The sequence below is a fragment of the Rhea americana genome, unplaced genomic scaffold (genome assembly GCF_003343005.1).
Source record: "Rhea americana isolate MKP2758 unplaced genomic scaffold, rheAme1 scaffold_261, whole genome shotgun sequence".
In the NCBI taxonomy this organism is placed as follows: Eukaryota; Metazoa; Chordata; class Aves; order Rheiformes; family Rheidae; genus Rhea; species Rhea americana.
Genome location: NW_028186381.1, coordinates 1,018,823 through 1,041,316, shown reverse-complemented (window position 1 = coordinate 1,041,316; position 22,494 = coordinate 1,018,823). Strand labels below are relative to the sequence as shown.

At 51.9% G+C, this 22,494-nt stretch overlaps 1 protein-coding gene and 1 long non-coding RNA gene across 2 annotated transcripts; one reads left to right on the top strand and one right to left on the bottom strand.

Moving 5' to 3' along the window:
* The first annotated feature begins 29 nt into the window (after positions 1-29).
* On the top strand, positions 30-9,591 carry LOC146594357 (uncharacterized). The gene is made up of 4 exons (XR_014896205.1): positions 30-141; positions 2,399-2,583; positions 2,661-2,793; positions 9,487-9,591. It is a non-coding gene; the product is annotated as an uncharacterized LOC146594357 (long non-coding RNA).
* PTPN7 (protein tyrosine phosphatase non-receptor type 7) lies at positions 7,983-20,470 on the bottom strand. The gene is made up of 9 exons (XM_085307703.1): positions 20,341-20,470; positions 19,577-19,760; positions 18,990-19,074; positions 18,205-18,281; positions 12,505-12,642; positions 11,430-11,540; positions 10,566-10,723; positions 9,545-9,658; positions 7,983-8,936 (listed from the first exon to the last, which is right to left on the bottom strand). The coding sequence occupies exons 1-9, from the start codon at positions 20,460-20,462 to the stop codon at positions 8,843-8,845; spliced, it is 1,083 nt and encodes a 360-aa protein (XP_085163829.1). The 5' UTR covers positions 20,463-20,470; the 3' UTR covers positions 7,983-8,842.
* Positions 20,471-22,494: the final 2,024 nt, after the last annotated feature.

The following is a 22,494-nucleotide window of genomic DNA, read 5'->3' as shown; positions in this document are numbered from 1 at the left end:
CCCTGGCACCCTGGGCCCCCGGCGACCCGGCACCCTGCGGCTCTACACCTCCGGCACTCTGCACCCCTGCACCCTCAGCACTCTGCACCTCTACACCCCCGGCACCTTGCACCCCTGGCACCCTGCACCTCTACACCTCCGGTACCCTGCGCACCCGGCACCCCGCACCCCTGGCACCGTGCACCTCTACACCCCTGGGACCCTGCATCCTCAGCACCCTGCATCTCTACACCCCTGGCACCCTGCACCTCTACACCCCCGGCACCTTGTACCCCTGGCACCCTGCACCTCTACACCCCCGGCACCCTGCACCCCCAGCACCCCGCACCCCCAGCACCGTGCACCTCTACACCCCTGGCACCTCTACACCCCTGGCACCTTGCACTCTCAGCACCCTGCACCTCCACACCCCCAGCACCTTGCACCCCTGGCACCCTGCACTCTCAGCACCCTGCACCTCTGCACCCCCGGCACCTTTCACCCCTGGCACCCTGCACCTCTACACCTCCGGTACCCTGCGCACCCGGCACTGTGCACCCCTACATCGGCGGCACCCTGCACTTCTACACCTCCAGCACCCTGCTCACCCAGCACCCTGCGGACCTGGCACCCTGCACCCTTGGCACCGTGCACTTCCTGTACCCCGGCACCCTGCAATCCAGTACCCTGCACCTCTACACCCCTGGCACCTTGCACCCCCAGCACCCTGCACCCTGCACCCCCAGCACCCTGCACCCTGTACCCCTGGCAGCCTGTGCCCCTGGCACCCTGCACCTCCACACCCGTGGCACACTGCGCCCCCAGCACCCCCGGCACCCTGCACCTCTACATCGCTGGCACCCTGCGCCCCCAGCACCCTGCACCTCCAGCACCCTGTACCCTTGGCACCCTGCACCTCCAGCAGCCTGCACACCTACACCCTGGCATCCTGTGCCCCCAGCAGTCTGGCACCCTACACCCCTGGCACACTGTGCCCCTTGCACTCTGTCACCCTGCACCCCCAGCACTTCAACACTCTGCACTGCCAGCACCCCAGCATCCTACAGCCAGCACCCTGCACATCCAGCACCCCCGCACCCAGCACCCTGTGCCCACAGCACCCCGGCACGCTGGCACCCTGATCTGCCAGCACCCGGCATCCCCCACACTTCCGCACTCTGCATCCTGCACCCAGCACCCCAACCCTCTGCTGCACCCTGCACCTTGCACCCTCAGCATCTTGCAGCCCCAGCACCATGCACCCCTGGCATCCCTGCTACACCCTGCACTCCCAGCAAGCTCTGCCCAGGTCTCCTGGTACACCCTTCACTCCTGAAACACTACACTCTGCTCCTGGTATGCCCAATACCCTTTGCACCTCCAGCATCCTGCACCCAGCACCCCTGGTACACTCTGCTTCTGATACTCTGCACTCCATGCACTCTACACCCCCAGGTGCCTGCACACCCTGCACCCTTGACCTCCAGCACCTGCACCCTTGACACCCCTATGTGCTCTGCACCCTGCACTGACTGCACCTCACACCTTCTGTACCCTGCACACCCTGTGCCCTGCATCTCCTGCACCCAGCACCCCCCTGAACTCCCTTGCACCCCATACACTGAGCATCCCACTGCACCTTCCTGCACCCAGCACTTCCTGCATTTTACATCATCTCTATCCCCAGTACCTGGAACCCTTTGTAAACCCTGAATCCTGCACCCCCTGCATCTTGCACTGTGTACACTCTGCATCCTGCACCCCCTGCACCTCTACCCTGCACACCCACACCCTTTGCACCCACATGTCTCTTGCACCCAAACAACCTGCTTATGGCACACTGCACCTTTTGCATTGAGGAACCTGTACTAGGGAGTTCGTATCTGGCACCTCACACTCTTGCACTTGACAACCCTTGCACTGGCTGGCAGTGTGTGGTGAACCCCACCTTCACCCTGGGAGGATCCCTTCCACCAGTCCTCATATATCCTGAACCCAACCTGACCCCTGCACCTTGTGCAGAGCCCTTCTACTGATCAGCATATATCCTGCACCCCCATCTGCCTCTCCCATCCACATAAGTGGACAGCCCCCCCCAACTCCCACATCCTTCCCTGTCTCCTCCCCTGCTCCCAGCTCGCTCATGCATTCTAGGCAGTGTTTCTTGGCACCTCATGCACTCTAGGGTCCCACAGGGATTCTCTGCATGCTCCACAGCATAGTCGAGTCAAGCCCTCATACACATGGCCATTCCCCTGGCCATCCAGCCCTGGCTGCAACCCAGGGCCACATTCTTCCTATTTTTTTGCCTGTGTTAAACATGGCCAAGGCAGGAAAAAGTGTGTCCAGGCTAGAGGGGATGGCAGGTCAGGTAGCAAAGATGGAGATCTCTCTCTGCCACAAGTCCTCCCTTCCTCAGGGCTGGTGAAAGTAGCTGTGCGGGATCCCTGGATGCTCCCACAGGATGATGTTTCTCCAGCAGTCCAAAGGGCAGGATAGCAGCCTGAGAAGTGCTGACTGGTCACAACAGGGATCCAACCTCCCAAGCCTCAAAGGATACAAGGGCCAGACAARGAGCGATATGGAGGTCCAGCCCTGCTGGAGGTGCACTGTGGGTTTGAGGGGACCCTTGTGGGTGCAACAGGGACATCATGAACCTACTATTTTCTTTTCTTTCCCAGGACAATTACCAGTTTTGTGTTTTGAGGACTGCTGTGGCACAGAGACTGATCTGGAAAAATGTGTGGAAATGAGACCAGAGCCAGTCTGACTTCTTAAACTCAGCACTTCTTCACCTGTCCTCAGTTTCCCCAGGTAATGAGGTGCATACGCTTTCATGTTTTTACCCAGTGCTTTGATTTCTCAGTGTAAAGCCTATGCAGAACAGACAGCGCAGAACAACGTTGCAGGAGCCAGTGAGTAATTTTCAACATGCAGCATGAGACGTGGTCCAGAGGCATGGTTTTCTGAAGGGATGCCTTTATAAGGTTTTTATATGGCCTATCATGAAGCTGTCCTTTATAAGAGATCAGACTGAGCCTTGCAAGCTGGAAAGCCCCTCACTTTCACCAAGCTGAGCTCTTCTGGGTTGCAAGAGGGTGCTAAACTGCCCCTGCAGTTTGGGTGCTTGTGCTGGTGGTGCTTTTTGTTCTACTTTGCCCTCCTGCATTGATGCTGAGCAGTCAGTGCAGTATGCTGCAGGCCATGATAGCCAGCTGTGCAATGCCAATGAGGTTTGCTTACATCCAAACTGGATTTGAGCCAGTCCTGAAGGGTGAAATCTTCATGTCCTTCCTTCTTTTCATCCTTAGCCCACCAAAGAGCGTTGCAGAGGGAAAGGAGTTATCTGAGAAAAAGCTTCAGTAAAAAAGGGCAATGTCTGAGCAGCCAAATTTCAAGGGTGAGGCTAGTAAGTGTAAATCAGTACTGGAAGGAAATCTTCATTTATGTTAAGAATATTATGTAGGTCATGAGAGCTCCAGGCAAAACTCTGTGTGGCACCACCCCCCAGACTTGATTTCAGCCCATGGCTCTTTATTAAGAAAAGCCTTACAGGGCTGACCTCAGCCAAAGCAGACAAGCAGAGCATACTAGAGCTCACCTGTGCTTATGATACATGGGGGCTCTTTTAATTCAATTACACTAGGAGGAATAAGCAGGACTTTTCTTCTGGCAGTTGGTGAGAGCTGAATGCCAACATACAGAGGAGGTTACTGACTATCCCATGAGAGACGAGGATGCTGAATTCATTCCTATCAGCAAGGCCACTTTACTGTCTGAGAAACAAATGTGTACACGCAGAAAATGAAAAAACTGAGTTGCCATTGGATCTGCCTCACTGTGGACGTCTCAGAGCCCATAGCAATTATGGGTTGGAAAGTTTCCATCATGTGTTATAAGTCACTGGGAAGCTGCTTTTGTTTTCAGAGATTGAAACCACTTTGTTTTCAGAAATGCTGCAACCTGTTAAAGAAGATTCTCATGCTCTCAAAGAGAGGCCCAAGGGAAGCAGGAATCACTGGTCTCTGTAATTACTCCAAAGTAGCTCTTCCACATACCAGAGAAAAATGTATTCCCCCCCCTAATTCTTGTTTGTCTGTATGAAGCTGTTTTTTTGAAAGATTCCAGCCCAGGGAATGTCCCTACACCAGTTTGGGGCTTCCCACCCAAAATGCCTGTGGCACTCAAGWTCTCAGAAAAGATTGCCTCCTGATAGCACATATTGCACTTCAGTCTCTGCCGGAGAAACTCTGTCAGCCAGATATTCAAACAAAACCTACTGCTCTCAGTAGAGATGGGAGCTGGGTGAGTCCATCAAAACTGGGCAAAGACACAATCAAATGAGAAAAAGGAATCCTTTCATTTGCTGTCCTTCATTTTTCACCATTCCCCATTTCCCTTATCCTCAGCAATGGAAGGATCTTACACCAGCACTGATGGATTTTGAGAGGTCTGGCTCTTTTCAGCTGGTTTGAACCAAAGGGGCCCAAACTCCAGCTTTTCTCCCTCTAGAGAAGCTGAGACCAGATCCTCTGCCAGGCATGTGTAGGGAGATGTGAGCTAGATCAGGCACCTACAACTGCATTGGTACAGCACTCACCTCAGGGGATAGGGGGAAGGAGTCATCGTGTCATCTCCATGCCAGTAGTATGGGACCAGGCAGATTATCCCGGGTGAGAGCCAGCACAGCTCCAGGTTCTCTCCAGAGAACAGTGTATTTGGATTTCCCAGAAGCTTTTGCCATGGTTGTTCACCAAAGTTTCTTCAAGAAACTAAAGTGTGTCAAGGCTGTGCCTCGTGTTAAGGTGGGTTAATGCATAGCTAATTCTACCCAAGAGAAGCATGTTCCCCAATCTCGGTATTCAACTACTGAACTACCAAGGACTGACATGGATAGTCATCACTGCCATGCCCTGCAGTGTCCTTCTGCTGCCAGGTGAACCCTTCCCTCATACAATAGTTCCTTGTACCGGGTGACCTTGCCCATCCAGGGTGCTGCTGGGGGACATCTCATCCTCCACAGGGCTTTCACTCACTGCTGGTGCTCTCAAAGAGGTTGCATAGTCTGTTTGAGCTCCCTAACATCCCAGGGCTGCTCTTGAAGCATTAAAGCATGCATCAAAATTTCCTTTTTCTGTGTGGTAGCTGAGTCATTGATTACCTGGAGTTCATGAGGATGCTGATGGGAGACTCCACGTTGCTCACTTGTGGAGTGAGCCACTACTGAATAACCCAGAATGCTGGATTTTGGTACATCCTACCCTAGTGTCCTGCCCTTCCAAAAAGCTGGCTTACATGGCAACCTGCTGCAGCCTGCTGTGGTATGTTATGCTTGATGAAAATTCTATGCAATGCATTGACATTCTCCATTAGCAGCAGAAACTTTGAAGCACAGTGCCCCAGTATGGCTTTGATAGCCCACAAATTTCTCTGCCACCAGCAACATGTGCCACTAAACTGATTTTGCATCATATGGCCACTGTGCATGTGCCTATCCTAAGAAGCCTCCAGCCATGAGCTGTGAAGTGAATAGTCACACGGAGTATTCATAAGAGCAGGAAATGGCTTACCAGCTTGGGAAACCCCAGGTCAAAATTATGATCACAWAGAGAAAGAACTTTTCCTGAACCTTGAGAGAGACCCAGCCTGCTGGAGACATTGTTCATAGGAGTCTGCACCCCAATGCACCCATCATCCCTGGCACCATGGCTTCTTGCCCTGTTGGCCGGACTGTACCTCCAGCAAAGCACAGAAATACCTCTTGCAAAGGAAAAAGACAGCTGGGTCTGTGTCAATTCTTCATGGGAGAAGAACGAAGAATGGGAGCAATCCTGGCCCTGATGAAACCCTTGGCCATTGATCTCAGTGTGTGTGTGTGTGGGGGGGGAATACCTCATTTTTATGTGAGATATTTTGAAAGATTCATTTCTTTTGCATGCTGTCTTTCCACTAAAAATTCCCATGCTGGGCACCCCACTGTCTTTATCAGCAGGGTGAAATAGTTGCTCAGGACATAGATATTAGCCTGACACAGACAGACCTGCTCAAACACCCTGCTTTACCACTGATACCACATATGGGTAGGATTTCCCTTTTTTGCAGTAASAGGGGAAATGGGCCAGCATGAATCCATGGTGTACTAGGGGAATAAATACAGGGAAGCTGGAGACATACTCAGATACTTCGATGGTAAGGCCTGATAAGTGTTTTGAACAGATAAAGCTGGTAGAAATTCAGGCATCATCACAAAAAATTGCTTAACTGATTACGATCTGCATCAGAAAGCTGAACTGGCCCCAAACCGGCTGAAAACTCCCAGCACCTGACAGAACATCTGAGACCGGAGTCACAAGCCGCCCCCCCCACCATCCAGCTACTAGTCCCAGAGAGCATGTCCTACGTGTCTTGGGAAACCCTGCAATACAGCTCCCACTGCAAGACTGCCCTAATGACACGCTCCTTTTGATGTTAATATCAAAGCATGAGAAAAGTAGTGCACATTCTGCTGTCTGGGAAAGGCAGGGAAAGATCCTGCCTTGAGGTGGTTTGCAGAGCATTCAAGTCTCACTATCTGACAGCAATAAGGAGAGGAAAGACTAGTGGGCCAAATTTACTGAGTAAAGCCTGTTTCACATAAGCTCAAAACTTCCATCGGCAGCTTCAGAAACACCATCAAAGGCAACAGCATGTCATAAAATGATTTCCTGAATTATTACTAAGAAGTATTGAGCCATGCTTTGACACTTCAAGGGGCTCTGGGGAGCTCACAGAGGCTCTGTAGCCTCAGCAGGTTGTAACCCCACAGCAGACAAGTGTGAGGGAAGGGTTGACTTGGTAGCTTGGAGCATGGAGGAGATTGTTCCACCAGGATGATCTGCCCATTCCAGACTGCTTTGGGTGGGGAATGTTATTTCAGACCCGAGGAGTTTCCTGGCTGCAAGGCCAGGAGTAGGTTTGTTTCCAGGGCCACAGAGATCGGAGACAGGGGAGCAGTGCTAACCCCCTTTGCAGTGTTTTTCATGACCACAGTTGCTCCTTGTACAAAGACAGACCAGGAAGGCATGGACAGGGAATAATCCAAGCTCTGGTAACCCTTTGCAGCTTAATGCTTGCACAGGGCATTTTCAGGAGTGCCTTCCAACAGCATGGGGCTCACATACCTGGAGGGCTGTGTTAGCAGACAGGTTTCTCACTGCCTGTTGCTCTTCCACTCACTCTCTAAGACACATGGCAGAAAAAAAAAATCTGTTCCTCTCAGTGGGCAGATGCCACATGGTTTTATTATCCTGTAGCAAACGCCTTGGCAAATAGTCTACCAGGAGAGTCTGCAAACACATGAGAACAACTAATAAAGACTGACAGGGTTCAGCAATACATGATAATTTCTGTAATACTGGCCATTTAAGCACCTCAAGTGTTTCCTGAGACATTCCTGAAGTGCCACTGAGTTTGCTATTTACACCCAGAGAGGTTAGGCAGAAGTAGCTGACTTCTGCTTGTTGTCCATTTCTGGACAAGGATATGTTCACTGCTTTTATACAGAGCAAGCATAATTCTCTTTTTATTCATTCATTTCTCCTTCAGAAAGAGCCATGGAGCCTAAAAAAAAATGGGCATTGGGACAAAACTGCCAGGAAGGTGCTCTGCTGCATTTTAGGGGGACCCACGGAGTGCTGGAGGGGTGTCCACACACATGGCCCTRATCTGGGGACATCACAGGGTCAGAAGCAAACTCCATCTCTCTCAGCATTAGGATTGGCCCCTTTGTCCTTTTTCTCACCCACTGAACAGGCTACATTAGGGCTCATGGGCACTAGAAGGCATGTGCTAGGCAGCCCCCAATTCCTTAGTAGTCCTCTCTGCCCAACAGTGTGGCACACACATCAGCCAAAGGCTTGTTTTGAATAGCTTTAAAATATTTTATGAAATATCTCCACATTACAATTATTTGTGCTAAAATCTCTCTTTCTTCTTCCTTTTGCCCTGAAAGTATTGGGGGGAGGGAGAAAAGAGAAAGGAAAAAAAAACAGGCTAGCATTATTTTGTTCTGTTTTCAGCAAAAACTCAAGAACGTAAAACCCCGCCCTCTTGCAACAAAAGGATAGGTTGCAATTGGAAACATGTTGCTTGCAAAATTTCATACAGATTTAGGAATATTCTCTATTTCAAGGCTGCTGAGAAGGTGTTGGCCAAAGATAAGAGACAAAAGAAAAACACATAAAGAAGGCAATCAACGATGCACCTTTGGTATAAAATTGTTGCAGCACATCTTTAGCAAAAAGAACTTCATGGAGCATGTTCAGCACAAGCCCAGCCCAAAACACAGTGTCAGCCTCTCACCACAGACGATACACAAACAGAAGAGAGGCTCTGTTTATTTTCAGCATAACTGAACCAGCTCCAGGTCTAATGGGATAGATATTTTTGTGTGGCTAAAGGGCAAACCATGATCCCATCTCTTGACCAGCTTCAGTTCCTCTGCATAGCTTGCTCTTCTAGCTGAGGATAAGATATTGCGTGGTTTGAAAGTGAGAGCTTCTTTCAGTCAGCGAAATCTGCCTCCTACTTGCAGCAATAGACCCTTTACCACTGACTGGATCCTTCACCCAAACCTACTACAAGCCGGTCTGTGCCAGTGCAGGGTGGTCCAGTCAGGCTGAGGTTTGCATCTCCCCCTTGCAGAGTTGTGAGGCAACAAGCTGGATGGATTTGCTCAGCTGTGTTCATCCAGGAGCATTTGTGCCATGCTGCTGTCATGTGGCCCAGCAGGAGCAGGAGCTATTTTGGCAGAGGTCTCTCCAACACTAGTGTAGGAGATGATGGCACAAGACAGGGGAGCTGTCAGCCCAGCAGGAGCTCTGTGTTACTGGCCTTCTGCCTCGGGCAGCTGGGAAGCGAACAGAGCTAGTGTGTGATGGAGGAACTGGTACTGCTCGCTCGTCTGGATCATCCCACCTCTGCAAAATGAAAAGCAAGTCCCTTCTGACACCTAATTAAAGCACAGAAACCCTATAACCTGCTCCCTGCCTTGATCATGTGTGCACAAACATTCCTGCTTCATCTGCCACATCTAGATTCATCTGAAATAGGTCCCAGAGCTCCCCAAAGAGTGTTTGAGTTTAGAAGCATTGCTGGGGTGTTCAAAACACAGACTAGCAACAGATTCAGCTGTAATTTTACTGGCATTTCACTTTGAAAAAATGGCAAAATTGAGTGTCTCTGAGTTTGGAGGGCAGCAATGTCTGCAAGGAAGTAGGAGACTGTGAGGTTTAGTAGCAGAGCTGGAAGAAGCACAAAAGTTGGCAGGTTAATAGCCACTCTCCCTCATTTCCTCAGACCTCTAGAGCTACAATAATCCCYACATCAAAACTAGCCCAGCACAGGGGAATCATTTGCTGTTTCCATATCTGCATTTTTCAGCAGCCCTTCCAAATTTTTCATCAAAATTTTTCCCCCTACCTCCATGTCATGTCAATCTCCACACCCTTCCTACATCTCTCCTTCCAGGCTTTGCACCCAGGAGGACTAACCAAGGAGCAGACTTGCTAGTGCCTTGAGTACCCACCTATCTATACGGAGACGGCACACAATTCCCAGGATATCCACCTCTCCTGTTTCCTTCAGCTGCTGGCAGCCAATCCTGGTAGCAATAAAGCAGCCCGTCCGGCCGATTCCTGCACTGCAGGACAGCAAGAGCCAGGTCAGACACAGGTATCCTGAACACAGCAATAAAAAACCCAGACCCTAGTTCAAGATGGCCAGCTGGTTAGCTCCTGTAATTTCTTCCTAGAGGGATGATGGGGTCCTATGCCAAGCATCTTTCTTAGTCAGGCACTAAGAGACTTGGGCTAGACCCATTTTGCCATAGCAAGGAGGTCATACYGTGCTGCACAACCTAGTTGAGATGGTTCTGGAAACACATGGCTAGCCATTGCTCTCCATCCCTGCACAGTGCAGAGGTCACTACAGCCTCTTCATCTCCTCTCCTCCTAGCCATGGTCTAATCTCAGGGGCAAAACAGCTTGTTTTGATGGGGAAAGCCTGCAGCATCACGCTGTCTGGCTTTGTGGCAAAACAAGAGGACTGTGTTACACAGGAATGACTGGATGCTCACTCTCTTGGCCCCCAAATCATTTAGCAGTGATGTGAACTAGCAAGATGGTTTAGAAGATACTCAGATGTCACCCCTTCCAGGCGGGATCCCTTGAAAAACAGCTTCACAGCTGAGCCACAAACTGTGCACGCTGCAGGGGAAGCAGAAGCCTGAGCTATGGATCTGTTGGCTAGATCCAGGACCTTGCATAGTCCTGGAAACTCCAGAGCAGCATTCCCAACAGGAGGTGTTCATAGAGCCATGTGGATACCAGGCTTCTTTATGGGGCAGTAGTAGCTCTGCATCATGCTAATATGGCTATCCCCATGCCAGGATGGGATGCCTCTGCAATGGGTGTGTTGTGCCTGGGATTTCTGCATCACAGTGGGAATGGCTCACAGGTAAGTACACGTGAGATTTTCCCAATTGGCATTTTCAGGCTAACCCCAAGATTAAGGACATGCAGGGGCTCAGGCAAAGTGAAGACTCTTACCTGCAGTGCACAATGATGGGCCCTGGGTTGATTGCAGCCTGAAGAGTCTCCTCCACCTTGGATACCAAGTGCAGCAGAGGCTTGGCTGACTCAGGTGCCTGCTGGTCCGGCCAGGAAGGGAAGAAGATGTGTTTGACCTGACGGCATTCACCTTCAAGCTTCCCCAGGGCAGGAGAGAGAGAAATCAGGATGTGAGAGCACAGATACACAGGGATGGGCCAGCAAAGGTGTGGAGTCCAGCTCAGTTAGGGGCTGTGTAGCCTGTACCCATCTTATCTGCTTTCCTCATTCCTGCCAGAGACCCAAGAGAGAGACAAGGGCCAATGGGCCAATGACTCCTGGGTCGTTGCCAAACACCCTGCTGGGGCGAGACCTAGCCATGCCACAGCCACCCTCCTTGGACCCCATGTGGGAGCTGCAGTGTGCCCTAACTATGTCTCTGCTTGGAAAGCCAGGACCGAATGCAGCACATCCCAACATCATCCCCACAGGCCAGGTAGAGTCAGTAAGACCGTGTTGGCTAGCCCATAATGACTGACAGAGCTGATGGGCTAAAGCTCGTTGGTACAGTGAGAGCAGCAACAGACTAATCTAGAAGCTCTCACCAGTCTGACCCTCTATCCTCTTTCACTTCAGGCTGGGACCTTCCTGGGTCCTGCTCTTCTTCAGCCTCTGCCAGGGAGACAGGAGCTTTGCAGGCCCCTCCTCTGGCAAGGAGCACGAGACCCAGTTCTCCAAGACATAAACCCTCGACAAACCTTACAAACAGCACTGCCATCCTGCTACAGAGCCCATGGATGTCCTGAGCACTGCTAGGCCCTGCTGGACACCCCATCTTGCCCGCATCAAGGGGCTTGAACCCACCTGGATGGAGAGGTCCCGGACCACGTACTCCACACACTCGCTTACCCCCTGCACACAGATGGTGAAGGGGCCATAGGTACCCTTCTTCTCAGGCCAGTAGTGGACACATTTCTGAAGGGAGAAGGCAGGGTTTGTGACTGTGGCAATGCCCAGGGCACCCACTGGATGTCCAATCTACATTTATTCATAGCTCTCAGGAAGAGGTATCACTTTGGGTGGAGGGGCAGGGGAGCTGGGGAAGGTGGATGCTGACTGATAAAGGAGTGTAAGGAAGGGATGGATCCCCTTTCCTAACCATCTGATCCCTCTGCACCCTCTCCCTACCCTCCCATACTGGTTTCAGGCCCCAGAGCTACAATGGCTCTCCCCAGACCCACAGGAGCTGTGCCTGGGCCCATCTATGTCCCCTGGTGGGATCCAGAAGGATCCAGCCTGCCTGGTTAAGGGCACAGGGACTTACCTACAAGGGATGCTGTGCCAGCAAGGGGGAGAAGGAAGAAAGGAAAATACCAGGAAGGAAAGGGGAAAGATCCCTTCAAGCTGCTGCTCCTGGAAAAGGGATAAGGTCTTAGGAGCTGGGGGATCCCAGCCAATACTTTGGAGGGCCAACTGCAGCAAAAGGCTGTTGTGTGGTCAGGCCACCACACAAAGGCACAGCATTGCCTGCTCCCATTCCAGCCTAGATCCACCAGCTGAGAGCTCCCTGTCCTGGAGGAGAGCTGTTCAGTGCCAGAGGGACACTTCTCACCACTGGCTCTGCTCCCTCTCCCAGGGGATGCCCTCATGCTCCTTATCCTATTATCTGGCCTGCACAGCATGCCTGGAGTGGGAATAGGCCACATGACAAGGAGAGGCTTTGTTGGGTGGTACAGGACTGCAGCTGTGGGTCTCATCTCCTGCGTGTGTTAGGTCAGGAGACACCCTCGGAGAGCAGAGTGGAGAAAGCAAGCATGTGATTAGATCACTTGTTCAGCAGCCATGTTTGCTCTCACATAACCCTGTTACTGTCGTTATTTTCCCACCCTGTCCCTCCAGGCTGAGGTGCTGTGCCCATTCTAGGGAAGGATAACAATACCTCTTTGCGTTCTTGGAGCTTGGTTATCATGACGATGAGCGGTGTCTCCTCCTGCCACACCATCTCCCAGAAATCAGTCACAGTGTTCAGCATGGGCCCTTGCGTGGCAATGTACTCCCGGGAGTGTCCCGCATAACCCTGCCAAGCACATGGGTCCTGTCAGTGATGCTGAGAAGAGCCTGACGTGCAATGGGAGCCTGTTTCTAATGCTCCCTAGCCCTCACTGTGCTCCTCTTTCTCTACATGTGAGAGGCTGAGCAACACTGGGTCCTTCCCTACTAAATCTATCCTTCCTTATTCCTTGAAATGCCTTTATAGATGTTATTAGGAATTATCAGGCATCTCTGTCCTCCTGGTCAGGCTGTGAGAGCAATCCCATGACAAGATGTATACTTAGCCCCCCTGCAAATGTCCCCAGATTATTGACAGCACCCAGCTTGATGCACACCTTGGAGAGGCAGAGCCCTCGCAAGGAGTCATTTCGTGATGGCAACATTTCCTCAAGGACAAGCAGAAGACATTCAGCTGTTCTAGCTGAGGCCTGGGATAATCCTAGCTGGGTCCCACCAGCCCTGCGTCCATCCCAGGATCATGAAGGGACATGGCAATGCTCACCATTAAGAAGGCTGGCTCTGGTGATGCCTGAAAGTGGTGCTTGCCACAGGCTAGATATGAAGGCTCCTACCCTGACTCTGTCCCAGGCTGTTTCACAACATTGAGCATTCACTGCCTCCTTAGTCACTTCTACCTCAGTATAAAATTTCAAAAAACAAAACAAAACAAAAGACTTGGAGGTATTTTGAGTCCTGCTCACATCCCAGTACAAACTGCTTCACACAGCAGCTTCATGGCCTGCCCTGCTGGCACAGCAAAGGGGAGAGTGCTTAGTGGCACCAAGCACAGGTCCAAGCAGAGTATAGAGATGTGGGAATAACTTCTCCCAGGGTCAGCTCCCAGGTCTGTGCATGCAATTTAGCGGTGCAGTGAGGAGTCTGAGAGACTCCACTGAGGATGCTATTGTGGGAGGCTGGGGCATGATGAGGGGCCACTCACAGTGACCCTGGTCTTTGGAAAAGCAGTGCACATGGCATTGCAGGCTGAGTTTTATGGCTTTGCCAAGGGGGATCTGTGTTAACAATAGATCCAAAAACTCTGTGATTTCAACCTAGATCTTCCCAGCAATCCTATTTACAGACTGGTCACACAAGCAGTTGCACTGGACCAGCCAAGGGGTAGGGGCAGTTTGCATAGCCCTTTGGAAACAAGATTTTGCATTCAGAAGGACACTTGCTGTAAGGCCAGGAGTCTTATTCAGAGGGTAAGTGGAAGGAAGATTATGAAATACCAATTCTAAACATGGATCTGTGGGCACACATGCTCAGGTGTGTGCATATATATGAGCGTGTGTGTGTGTGAGAGAGATGGGCAGTGTTTGTGCATTTCTGTTATCACATATGTGAGACAGAGAGGGAGCCACATGCTCATGCACACCCTGATGCACTTTCACATGGGTGGTGGTGTCATCTGCTGTGAAGCTGTCAGTCACATAGTACTGCAGCTGGCCTGCACACTCCCAGACTGTTCCAGATAAGACTTCACTAAAGACCCTCTCTTCTGCTGCCCCTTTATTGGGTCCAGCAATCCTCATATCCTCAGATTGAATCTTAGGCCAGATCTCACTATCCTGTGCTCAAAGTGCACCTTTGACCCTCAGGACTGATGGCAATTTGCACAACTCTTTGGATCACATCCATGAGCATAATTTGAAAAGAAATGCTACTAAATGGCTTCCAGCTCTGATGTGAGTTCTGAAAACACTTGGGGTACATCTGTCATGCCAAAAGGCTCTTTTGTGGCCTAGTTTTCTGAGTCCTGCGTTCCTAAGTTCTCCTTTCTGCCCATAAGCCTGGGGTGGTTGCAGACCCACCTCTGTTTCCCAGTGCTCCAGGCCTGTTGCAATGAGACTGATAATGAGATGAAATGCTAGAAAGAAGCTGATCAACCAGGCAAAGTTGCTACCTGGCTGACACAAAGCAGCCTGCTTTGGGGTGATACCTGCTCCAGGAAAACACATAAGACTGCAGCCTAGAAGGGGTCATTTGCATGGAAAGACACTCATAAATCAGGCTGCCTGCAGCAACAGCCTTGAGTCTGATGATTTCTGAGTATCTGGAGAGAGATTCCATTTGGTGTCAAAGCCAGGAAGGCAAGGTGGTGGAGTTGCTTTTTTTGTGAGAGAACAACTGGAATGCGTCGAGCTCTGCCTAGGGATGGAGGAGGAGGAGGCGGTTGAGAGCTTACAGGTAAAGATCAAAAGGCAGGCCAACATGGGGGACACTGTTGTGGGTGTTTACTACAGCCCACCTGACCAGGAAGAGGAAGTTGATGAGGCCTTCTAAAGACAGCTGGAAGTAGCCTCACAATCACAGGCCTTGGTTCTCATGGAGGACTTCAGCCACCCCAACATCTGCTGGAAGGATAACACAGCTAGGCACAAACAGTCCAAGAGGCTCCTGCAATGCATTGATGATATCTTCTTGTCACAGATGGTGGAGGAGCCTACGAGGAAGGGTGTCCTGCTGGACCTTGTGCTTACCAACAGAGAGGGACTGGTTAGTGATGTGAAGGTTGGGGTCAGCCTTGGCTGCGGTGACCACAAGATGGTGGAGTTCAGGATCCAGCAGGAAAGAAGTAAGGCAACAAGCAGGATTTCAGCCCTGGACTTCAGGAGAGCAGACTCTGGGCTCTTCAGACACCTAATTGGTGGAGTCTCATGGGTTAAGGCCATGGGGGGGGGTCCGTCATGAAGGACGGGGGGTCCAGGAGAGCTGGCTAATTTTCAAACATCACTTCCTCCAAGCTCAAGAGTGGTGCATCCCTCTGAGTAAGAAGTGCAGGAAAAAAGGGCAGAAGACCTGCATGGGTGAGCAAAGAGCTGTTGGCCAAATTCAAAAAGAAGAAGAAAATACACAGAATGTGGAATAGGGGACAGGCTACTTGGGAGAATTAYAGGAATGCAGTCAGAGTATGTAGAGATGCTGCGAGGAAGGTCCCTTTGGAATTGAATCTGGCAAGGGATGTTAAGGACAACAGGAAGGGCTTTGTCAAATACATCAGCAGCAAGAGGAGGACTCGGGAAATTGTGGGCCAGGTAGTGAATGGGGCGGGGTCCCTGGTGACAAGGGATACAGAGAAGGCAGAATTACTGAATGGCTTCTTTGCTTCAGTCTTCACTGCCAAGGGCAGCCCTCAAGAATCGCGGAGCCTGGACGTGAGGGAGAAAGTCTCAAGAAAGGAAGACTTTCCTTTGGTTGAGGAGGATAGGATTAGAGACCTTCTGGGCAGGCTAGACATTCACAAACCTATGAGCCTGGATGGGACGCACCCACGGGTACTGAGGGAGCTGGTGGATGTTGTTGCCAGACCGCTCTCCATCGTCTTGGAAAGGTCCTGGAGAACTGGAGAGGTGCCTGAGGACTGTGAGAAAGCCAGCGTCACTCCAGTCTTCCAAAAGAGCAAGAAGGAGGACCCAGGCAACTACAGGTCAGTCAGCCTCACCTCCATCCCTGGAAAGGTGATGGAACAGCTCATTCTGGATATCATCTCCAGACATATAGAGGAAAAGAAGGTGATCAGGAGTAGTCAGCACGGCTTCMCCAAGGGGAAATCCTGCTTAACCAGTCTGATAGCCTTCTATGATGGAATGACTGGCTGGGTAGAAAAGGGCAGAGCAGTGGACATTGTGTACCTTGATTTCAGGAAGGCTTTTGACACTGTCTCTGGTAACATCCTCCTAGATGAGCTCAGGAAGTGTGGGTTAGACGAGTGGACAGTGAGGTGTCTTGAGAACTGGCTGAAAGGCAGAGCTCAGAGGGTCGTCATCAGTGGCACGGAGTCTAGTTGGAGGCCTGTGTCTAGTGGTGTCCCCCAGGGCTCAGTACTGGGTCCCATCCTGTTCAACTTCTTCATCAATGACCTGGATGACGGGACAGAGTTTGTCCTCAGCAAGTTTGCTGATGATACCAAGCTGGGAGGAGTGGCYGATATACCAGAGGGCTGTGCTGCCCTTCAGAGAGACCTGGACAGGCTGGAGAGTTGGGCAGAGAGGAACCTCCTGAGGTTCAACAAGGGCAAGTGCAGAGTCTTGCACCTAGGGAAGAATAACCCTAGGCACCAGTACAAGCTGGGGGCTGACCTTCTGGAAAGCAGCTCTGCAGAGAAGGACCTGGGAGTGCTGGTGGATGACAAATGGGCCATGAGCCAGCAATGTGCCCTTGTGGCCAAGAAGGCCAATGGTCTCCTTGGATGTATTAGGAAGACTGTTGCCAGCAGGTCAAGGGAGGTGATCCTGCCCCTCTCCTCAGCACTGCCAAGGCCACATCTCAAGTACTGCATCCAGTTCTGGGCTCCCCAGTACAAGAGAGAYATGGAGCTACTGGAGAGAGTCCAGCGTAGGGCTACAAAGATGATCAGAGGACCAGAGCATCTGGCCTCTGAGGAATGGCTGCGAGAGCTGGGCCTCTTTAGCCTGTGGAAGAGAAGACTGAGGGGGGACTTATCAATGTGTATGAGTATCTGAAGGGAGGGTGTCAAGGGGACGGGGACAAACTCTTTTCAGTTGTCCCATGTGACAGGACAGGAGGCAATGGGCAGAAATTGAACCGCAGGAAGTACAGCCTGAACATGAGGAGGAATTTCTACCCTGTGAGAGTGATGGCGCACTGGAAGAGGTTGCCCAGAGAGGTTATGGAGTCTCCTTCTCTGGAGATGTTCAAAGCCCGCCTGGATGCAACCCTGTCTACCATGCTCTAGGTGACCCTGCTGAGCAGGGGGTTGGACTAGATGATCTCCAGAAGTCCCTTCCAACCTTACTGATTCTATGATCCATATTCTTCCTTTGTCAGATTTGTTTTGGGGAAATTGCAACAAACCCACTGAGTGGAGAGGAAATTTTTGGATGCATAAGGATTTAACAGTACTGGGGTGTGATGGTCTGTTGACATAATGTGCCTCCTGCAGATGTGAACTGCCAATAACAGAGCCCATGATAGTAGCCTTACCAGACAGCAGTCTTACGCATGAAGGTAAGAGATGGAGAAGTCACTGCAAGGAAGCCCATACATACTCTCTGCTCACCAAGGGAGCATGAGCCAAAAGTAGTCCACCCCATGTGGCTCTCCTAGCAAGGGGTGTGAAGTATCTGCCCTGCAAACATGGAGCTGCATCTGTGCAGCTCAGATAAGAACAGTAAGTTCAGACTCTGAAACAAGGAGATATCCTACAAGAGCTGTGTATGTCTGATTCTGGACATGTCAGGGGTCCTGGTGACACAGGTAGAGAAGCCACTATGAAGGCATAAGTTCCTTGCAGGCTAACAGAAGGCAGATGGGACCAGCCACTCCAGTGCCCACTGTGCAAAGGCTGTTTCCAGCCCTGTGAATCCTGTCCCACAGTCTGGACCTATGCTGGTCCATTTACTTGGGTTGTCCTCAGACCCCCAGCCTTACATGCTGGAAAGATTGAGCACAAGGTGTTGTGCTCTGGCTTCCTTAGCTCTCATCCTAGGTTCACCCTGAGGCAAGTGTGGGATACTCTGATGTGGCACCTACAGCAGCAAGGGGCTTGCAACAGGATGCCTTATAAGATACGGGCTGTGGGACATGGGAAGCCCCTAGACCTCAAGACAGCCAGAATACTAACCGTGATGTAGTTGGCATTTATGTAGCTATCTTCCTCCTGGTTCTTTGCTCTCCTGAGACAGACTCGGCTCTCAGGATCTGAAAGACATGGCAAGAATTAACACTGGGACTATCTTCCTGATCCATGACCCTGCCCAGCCTCTCTGACTTAGCTCCAGGGACTGGAGGCTGAATCTTCCCTGCTCCACACCATGCTTGGAAGTATCTGAACCCTCCCTAGGACACTGTCTTTTCCCCCCTTTTTGCTCTACATCACCTTGGCTCCATGGCATAACGCTATGGTGACATAGAGCCAGCTCTGCCCTAACCTACCCACACTGCAATGAGCATGTGGGGCAACTCACTTGCAAGGCAATAACCCCTCAGAGCCTTCCCAGAGTGCTTAAGAAGTCCTCCCACAATGTCCTCAGCTTTCTGCTCCCCCAGCAATGTGCCCTTGAGACACATAGGGCCCCACAGGAGCAGGGAGTAACCCAGGCTAGGATGTCATATGTTGCAGAGCCCAGGGCTACACCTCTAGAAAGCTCCAAGGAGCAGTTCACTGCAGATCTTCCTGTAACATGGCATACAATCCCCGCACCACGTCATCCAACCCCTGCTACATAGGGAGCAGTAACAGACACAACAGGGGCACCAAGGGGCGCCCAGGAGCACCTGCTTTGGTGCCAGGGCTCCTCTAACTCACACTTCCCTCTCACAAATGTGCACACACACACACACACCTCTTCACATGTGGCACATGGGTGAGTGTGCACACATGGGACAGAGGCAGGCAGTGTCACCTACTGGGGAGGATGGTTTTGTATCTGTCCTTGGAGGTATGTCCAGGGATCTCCAGCTCCTCTGGATTGACAAAATTGGGTGGGATTTTCTGCAGGGAGGAAAACAACTATGAGGAAAGATGCCTTGCCATTGTTTGTGTCTCCTTGTCACAGCAGAGCCAGTCCCATATACCAACCTTCAGACAAAAAGACATTGACCCAAGGACTTACTAGCATCACCAGAGAAGTTATCTCCTGGGATGACCCCTGTCCCTACTCCAGATGTGGCAGGACACCTTCCAGAGATGCCAACTTGAGAGAACCCCTTGGCCACAGGAGGGCAGGCCARGCTATTCAGGGACCAGTGTGCACCAAGGAATGGATATCCAGGAGATAGCTGTGGCACTTGCAACCCCCTTTGTCCCCATAGCCCTCTCTGGTCACAGGCACTGTAGAGCACAGTTGACTCAGAGCCTCTGTCACCTGCAGGGTAAGATGTCCAGCCACTGCCAGGCCCTACTGGTCTGTGGTCCCCACTGCAAGAACTCCAATAGCAGTGCTATCTCCCATCAGCCCTTATGCAAGGAGGGAGAGAGGAGGTGAGTGTCTCACTGAAAACTCCTCCTGAAGCTCCATTAGGCTCTGGGCACGTTGCTGGAGCTCCTCTTTCCTCAGCATGTGGCTGGATGTCCTCAGGAACTTCAGTGTGATGTCCCGTGGTGTGCAGACAGGTTGGATGGGCTCCACACTCCCCAGTGAGCTCATGTCCAGCATCAATGACACATTGGAGCCTCTCCTGCAAAGCAAAGGTGTATCTTGACCCTCTTCTTGGCTCCCCACATGGATGCAAGACCCAGGTTCTGCTACTCCAGGACAGGCAGATAACTCATACTTTCACAGCTTCAGTTAAAACTGCCCCATGCCAAGTGAAAGCCAGATAGAGAATAACACAAGATGAAGAAAGGGGACAGGTAGAAAACCCAGAAGACAGTGGGGCTGGTATACCAGGACACCTTATGGAAACAAGTGCTCTTTCGGTCATTTCCCTGGAAAGAGCCCCAAAGATGCTGTCCAGATTTGACCAAGGCTGGGTTAGGGGGTGGTCATGACTACCTCCATGTTTGGATCTGGCAGCTGCCCAGATCAGCAGGCAGTGGGCTGGAAGGGCTGGGCCAAGTGAAGGAAGTTTGGGGAAGTCCAAACCCTGGACCAGAGCTGAGGTGGTAGGTGTAAAGCATAGAGATGTGCTGAGCTTTGGAGGAGCGGGCAGTATGGCAGGTCCCTCCTGAGGGCTGGGCTGCCCACCTCACACCTCAGAGGCCAGGGCTGCCAGTAGGATGTAGGCTTCAGGCACCATTCAACCTGGTCATGCTCACCTCTCCTGAAGACGCACATGCTTCYTAGCAGAGGGACTGGGCTTGTCTGTCTTATCCATGGCTGCGTGGGCTGTCAGGCTGTCGTTATGAACTCTGGAGCACGCCAAGCGGGCCTGTACCATGCTGTGCCAGCCACAAAGCCCTCGTCCTGAAGCACAGAGAGTGGAAATGTGTGGCACTTGATATCCATGGAGTCAAGGAGCCATTTGAAAAAAAGCAGCTGGAAAAAACAAGACAGATCTGAGAGACACCATAAGGATAGGTGAACCCCCTTTTGAGGCCCCACAATGAGACTTCTCCTAAACAAGGGACAAGTTTTTGGTTCTCAGCTGCCTGAGTGGAGGAAGCCCATTCCATGTGCTGACAGATCACAGTCCTGTTTTGGGGGAGCTGAAGTTGCTCCCAACCTCCCCAGGTAGCACACACTGCCACATGCCTCCAACTCTTCCCTGGGATGCCTACTTTGGGTTGGGGACATGATGGGAATGAGGGACAGCTGGGGTCTACCTGAACATCATTGTCCTCCAGACCACACAGCCCACGGCCAGCCAGCCAGCCAGTACTCAGCAGGCGAGATATGGATGAGCTGTAAGCTCCCTGGCTGCAAGCTGGGCTAGGAGGCACTAGGCTCCCATGCCCAGGATAGCCCTAGTGACAGGCAGATGAATACATCACAAGGAGCCTGGCCAGATCCCACTGTTAGGAGACGTGGGGTTGCAGGTAGCAGGCTCAGGCTAGTACCCTGAATAGCCACACAGTACTGGTAAGAAAGGGGATCAGCCTTGTGAGGGCCTCCCCCATTCCTTAGGTCTCAGTAACTGACAAGAGGAAACAGCTTTAAATATGTAGTTGGTTGAGCAAGAGGCTTTAGGATAGCTTGGCTGGAGAAGGGTGCCAGGGCTCTACCATCAGCGGCCCTGGGATATCGGCCCCTGGCAAATGTGGCAGGGCCCTCACTTCCAGCTCTACACTGGTGCCGTTTCCTGGAAGACCTTGTCACCTATGAGTAATGCTAGTTTACCTTTGAGCCATGGTGGACACAGCTCCCTATAGCACAGGCAGCACCTCAGAGACCTCAGAGCCTTTTGCATCCAGCACCCTCTATGCTCAGGAACCACAGTAAGGAGATGAACCCAATAGGATGTAGGAAGCTCGGGACAGTTTGGGATGCCCAGATACCCCCAGAATCTCCAGGAGGTCTTTCAGAGGACCATTCCCATCCCAGCCCCATGTGGGCCCTTGCTGGGTCCTAGGCTTTGTGCAATGACACATCCAGGGAGGAATACAGAGGCTAGCATAGATCCCTGAGCAGCTGTGGCTCAGCAGGAATCTGTTTGTGGTCCTTCCTCTTAGGCAGAAGCCATGACTCCCTGCTGTTTAGGGGCATTTCTGTCCCAGGGAGCAGCCCATTCATAGGGCGCCAGTGCCACTGGCACCATTCGCACCACCACCATGCCCCATCAGGGTAGCCCATGGAGGCTGTCCCACCAGAATATTCCTGGGCCAGATCGGAGAAAAGCAGCCATTCCCCAGGAGCCAAAGCACCAAGGGGAAGACCCTAATGGGAAACAGCAACAGCCTCCAACCCCAGAAGCCACATGCCAGCCCACATGGTTGGGGAGATGCCTCAATGAAGCTGTTGGCACTGCAGGGGGGCACTGGGAAGAGCCTCAGCTCTTGACACCTGGCAAGGAGAGGGTCCCTGTCACGTATACCCAATCCCAAGCCAGTCATCCCAGCCTTGTATGAGTGCACCTGCATTGCTCCATGAGTAAGCACATGCCCACACCCTGTAAGATGCCCAGGGCCTGGTACCAGTAGCAGGGCTCCCATCTCCAAAGGGCAGTATGGGGTCCCCAGGACCTCCACCTACAGGCTAAGGGGCTGCCTACCTTATGCCCCAAGGCATGGGCTCCGCAGGCCTGCAAACACCGCGTGCGTGAGTCTAACACCACAGTTTGAAAGTGTTCAGGAAGCTGCTTATCAAAGGAGCTGCTGCCTCTGCCGCTTCCTCTCCCTCCTTCTCCCCCACCCTGCCTGCCGCCCACACACATACCGGCCACATTGGCTGCAGCTTCACTCTGCTGGGCTGCTCACAGCCCCAGCCACGCTCCTCACCAGGGAACCCCCAGCTTGCCTTGAAGCTTATGGACA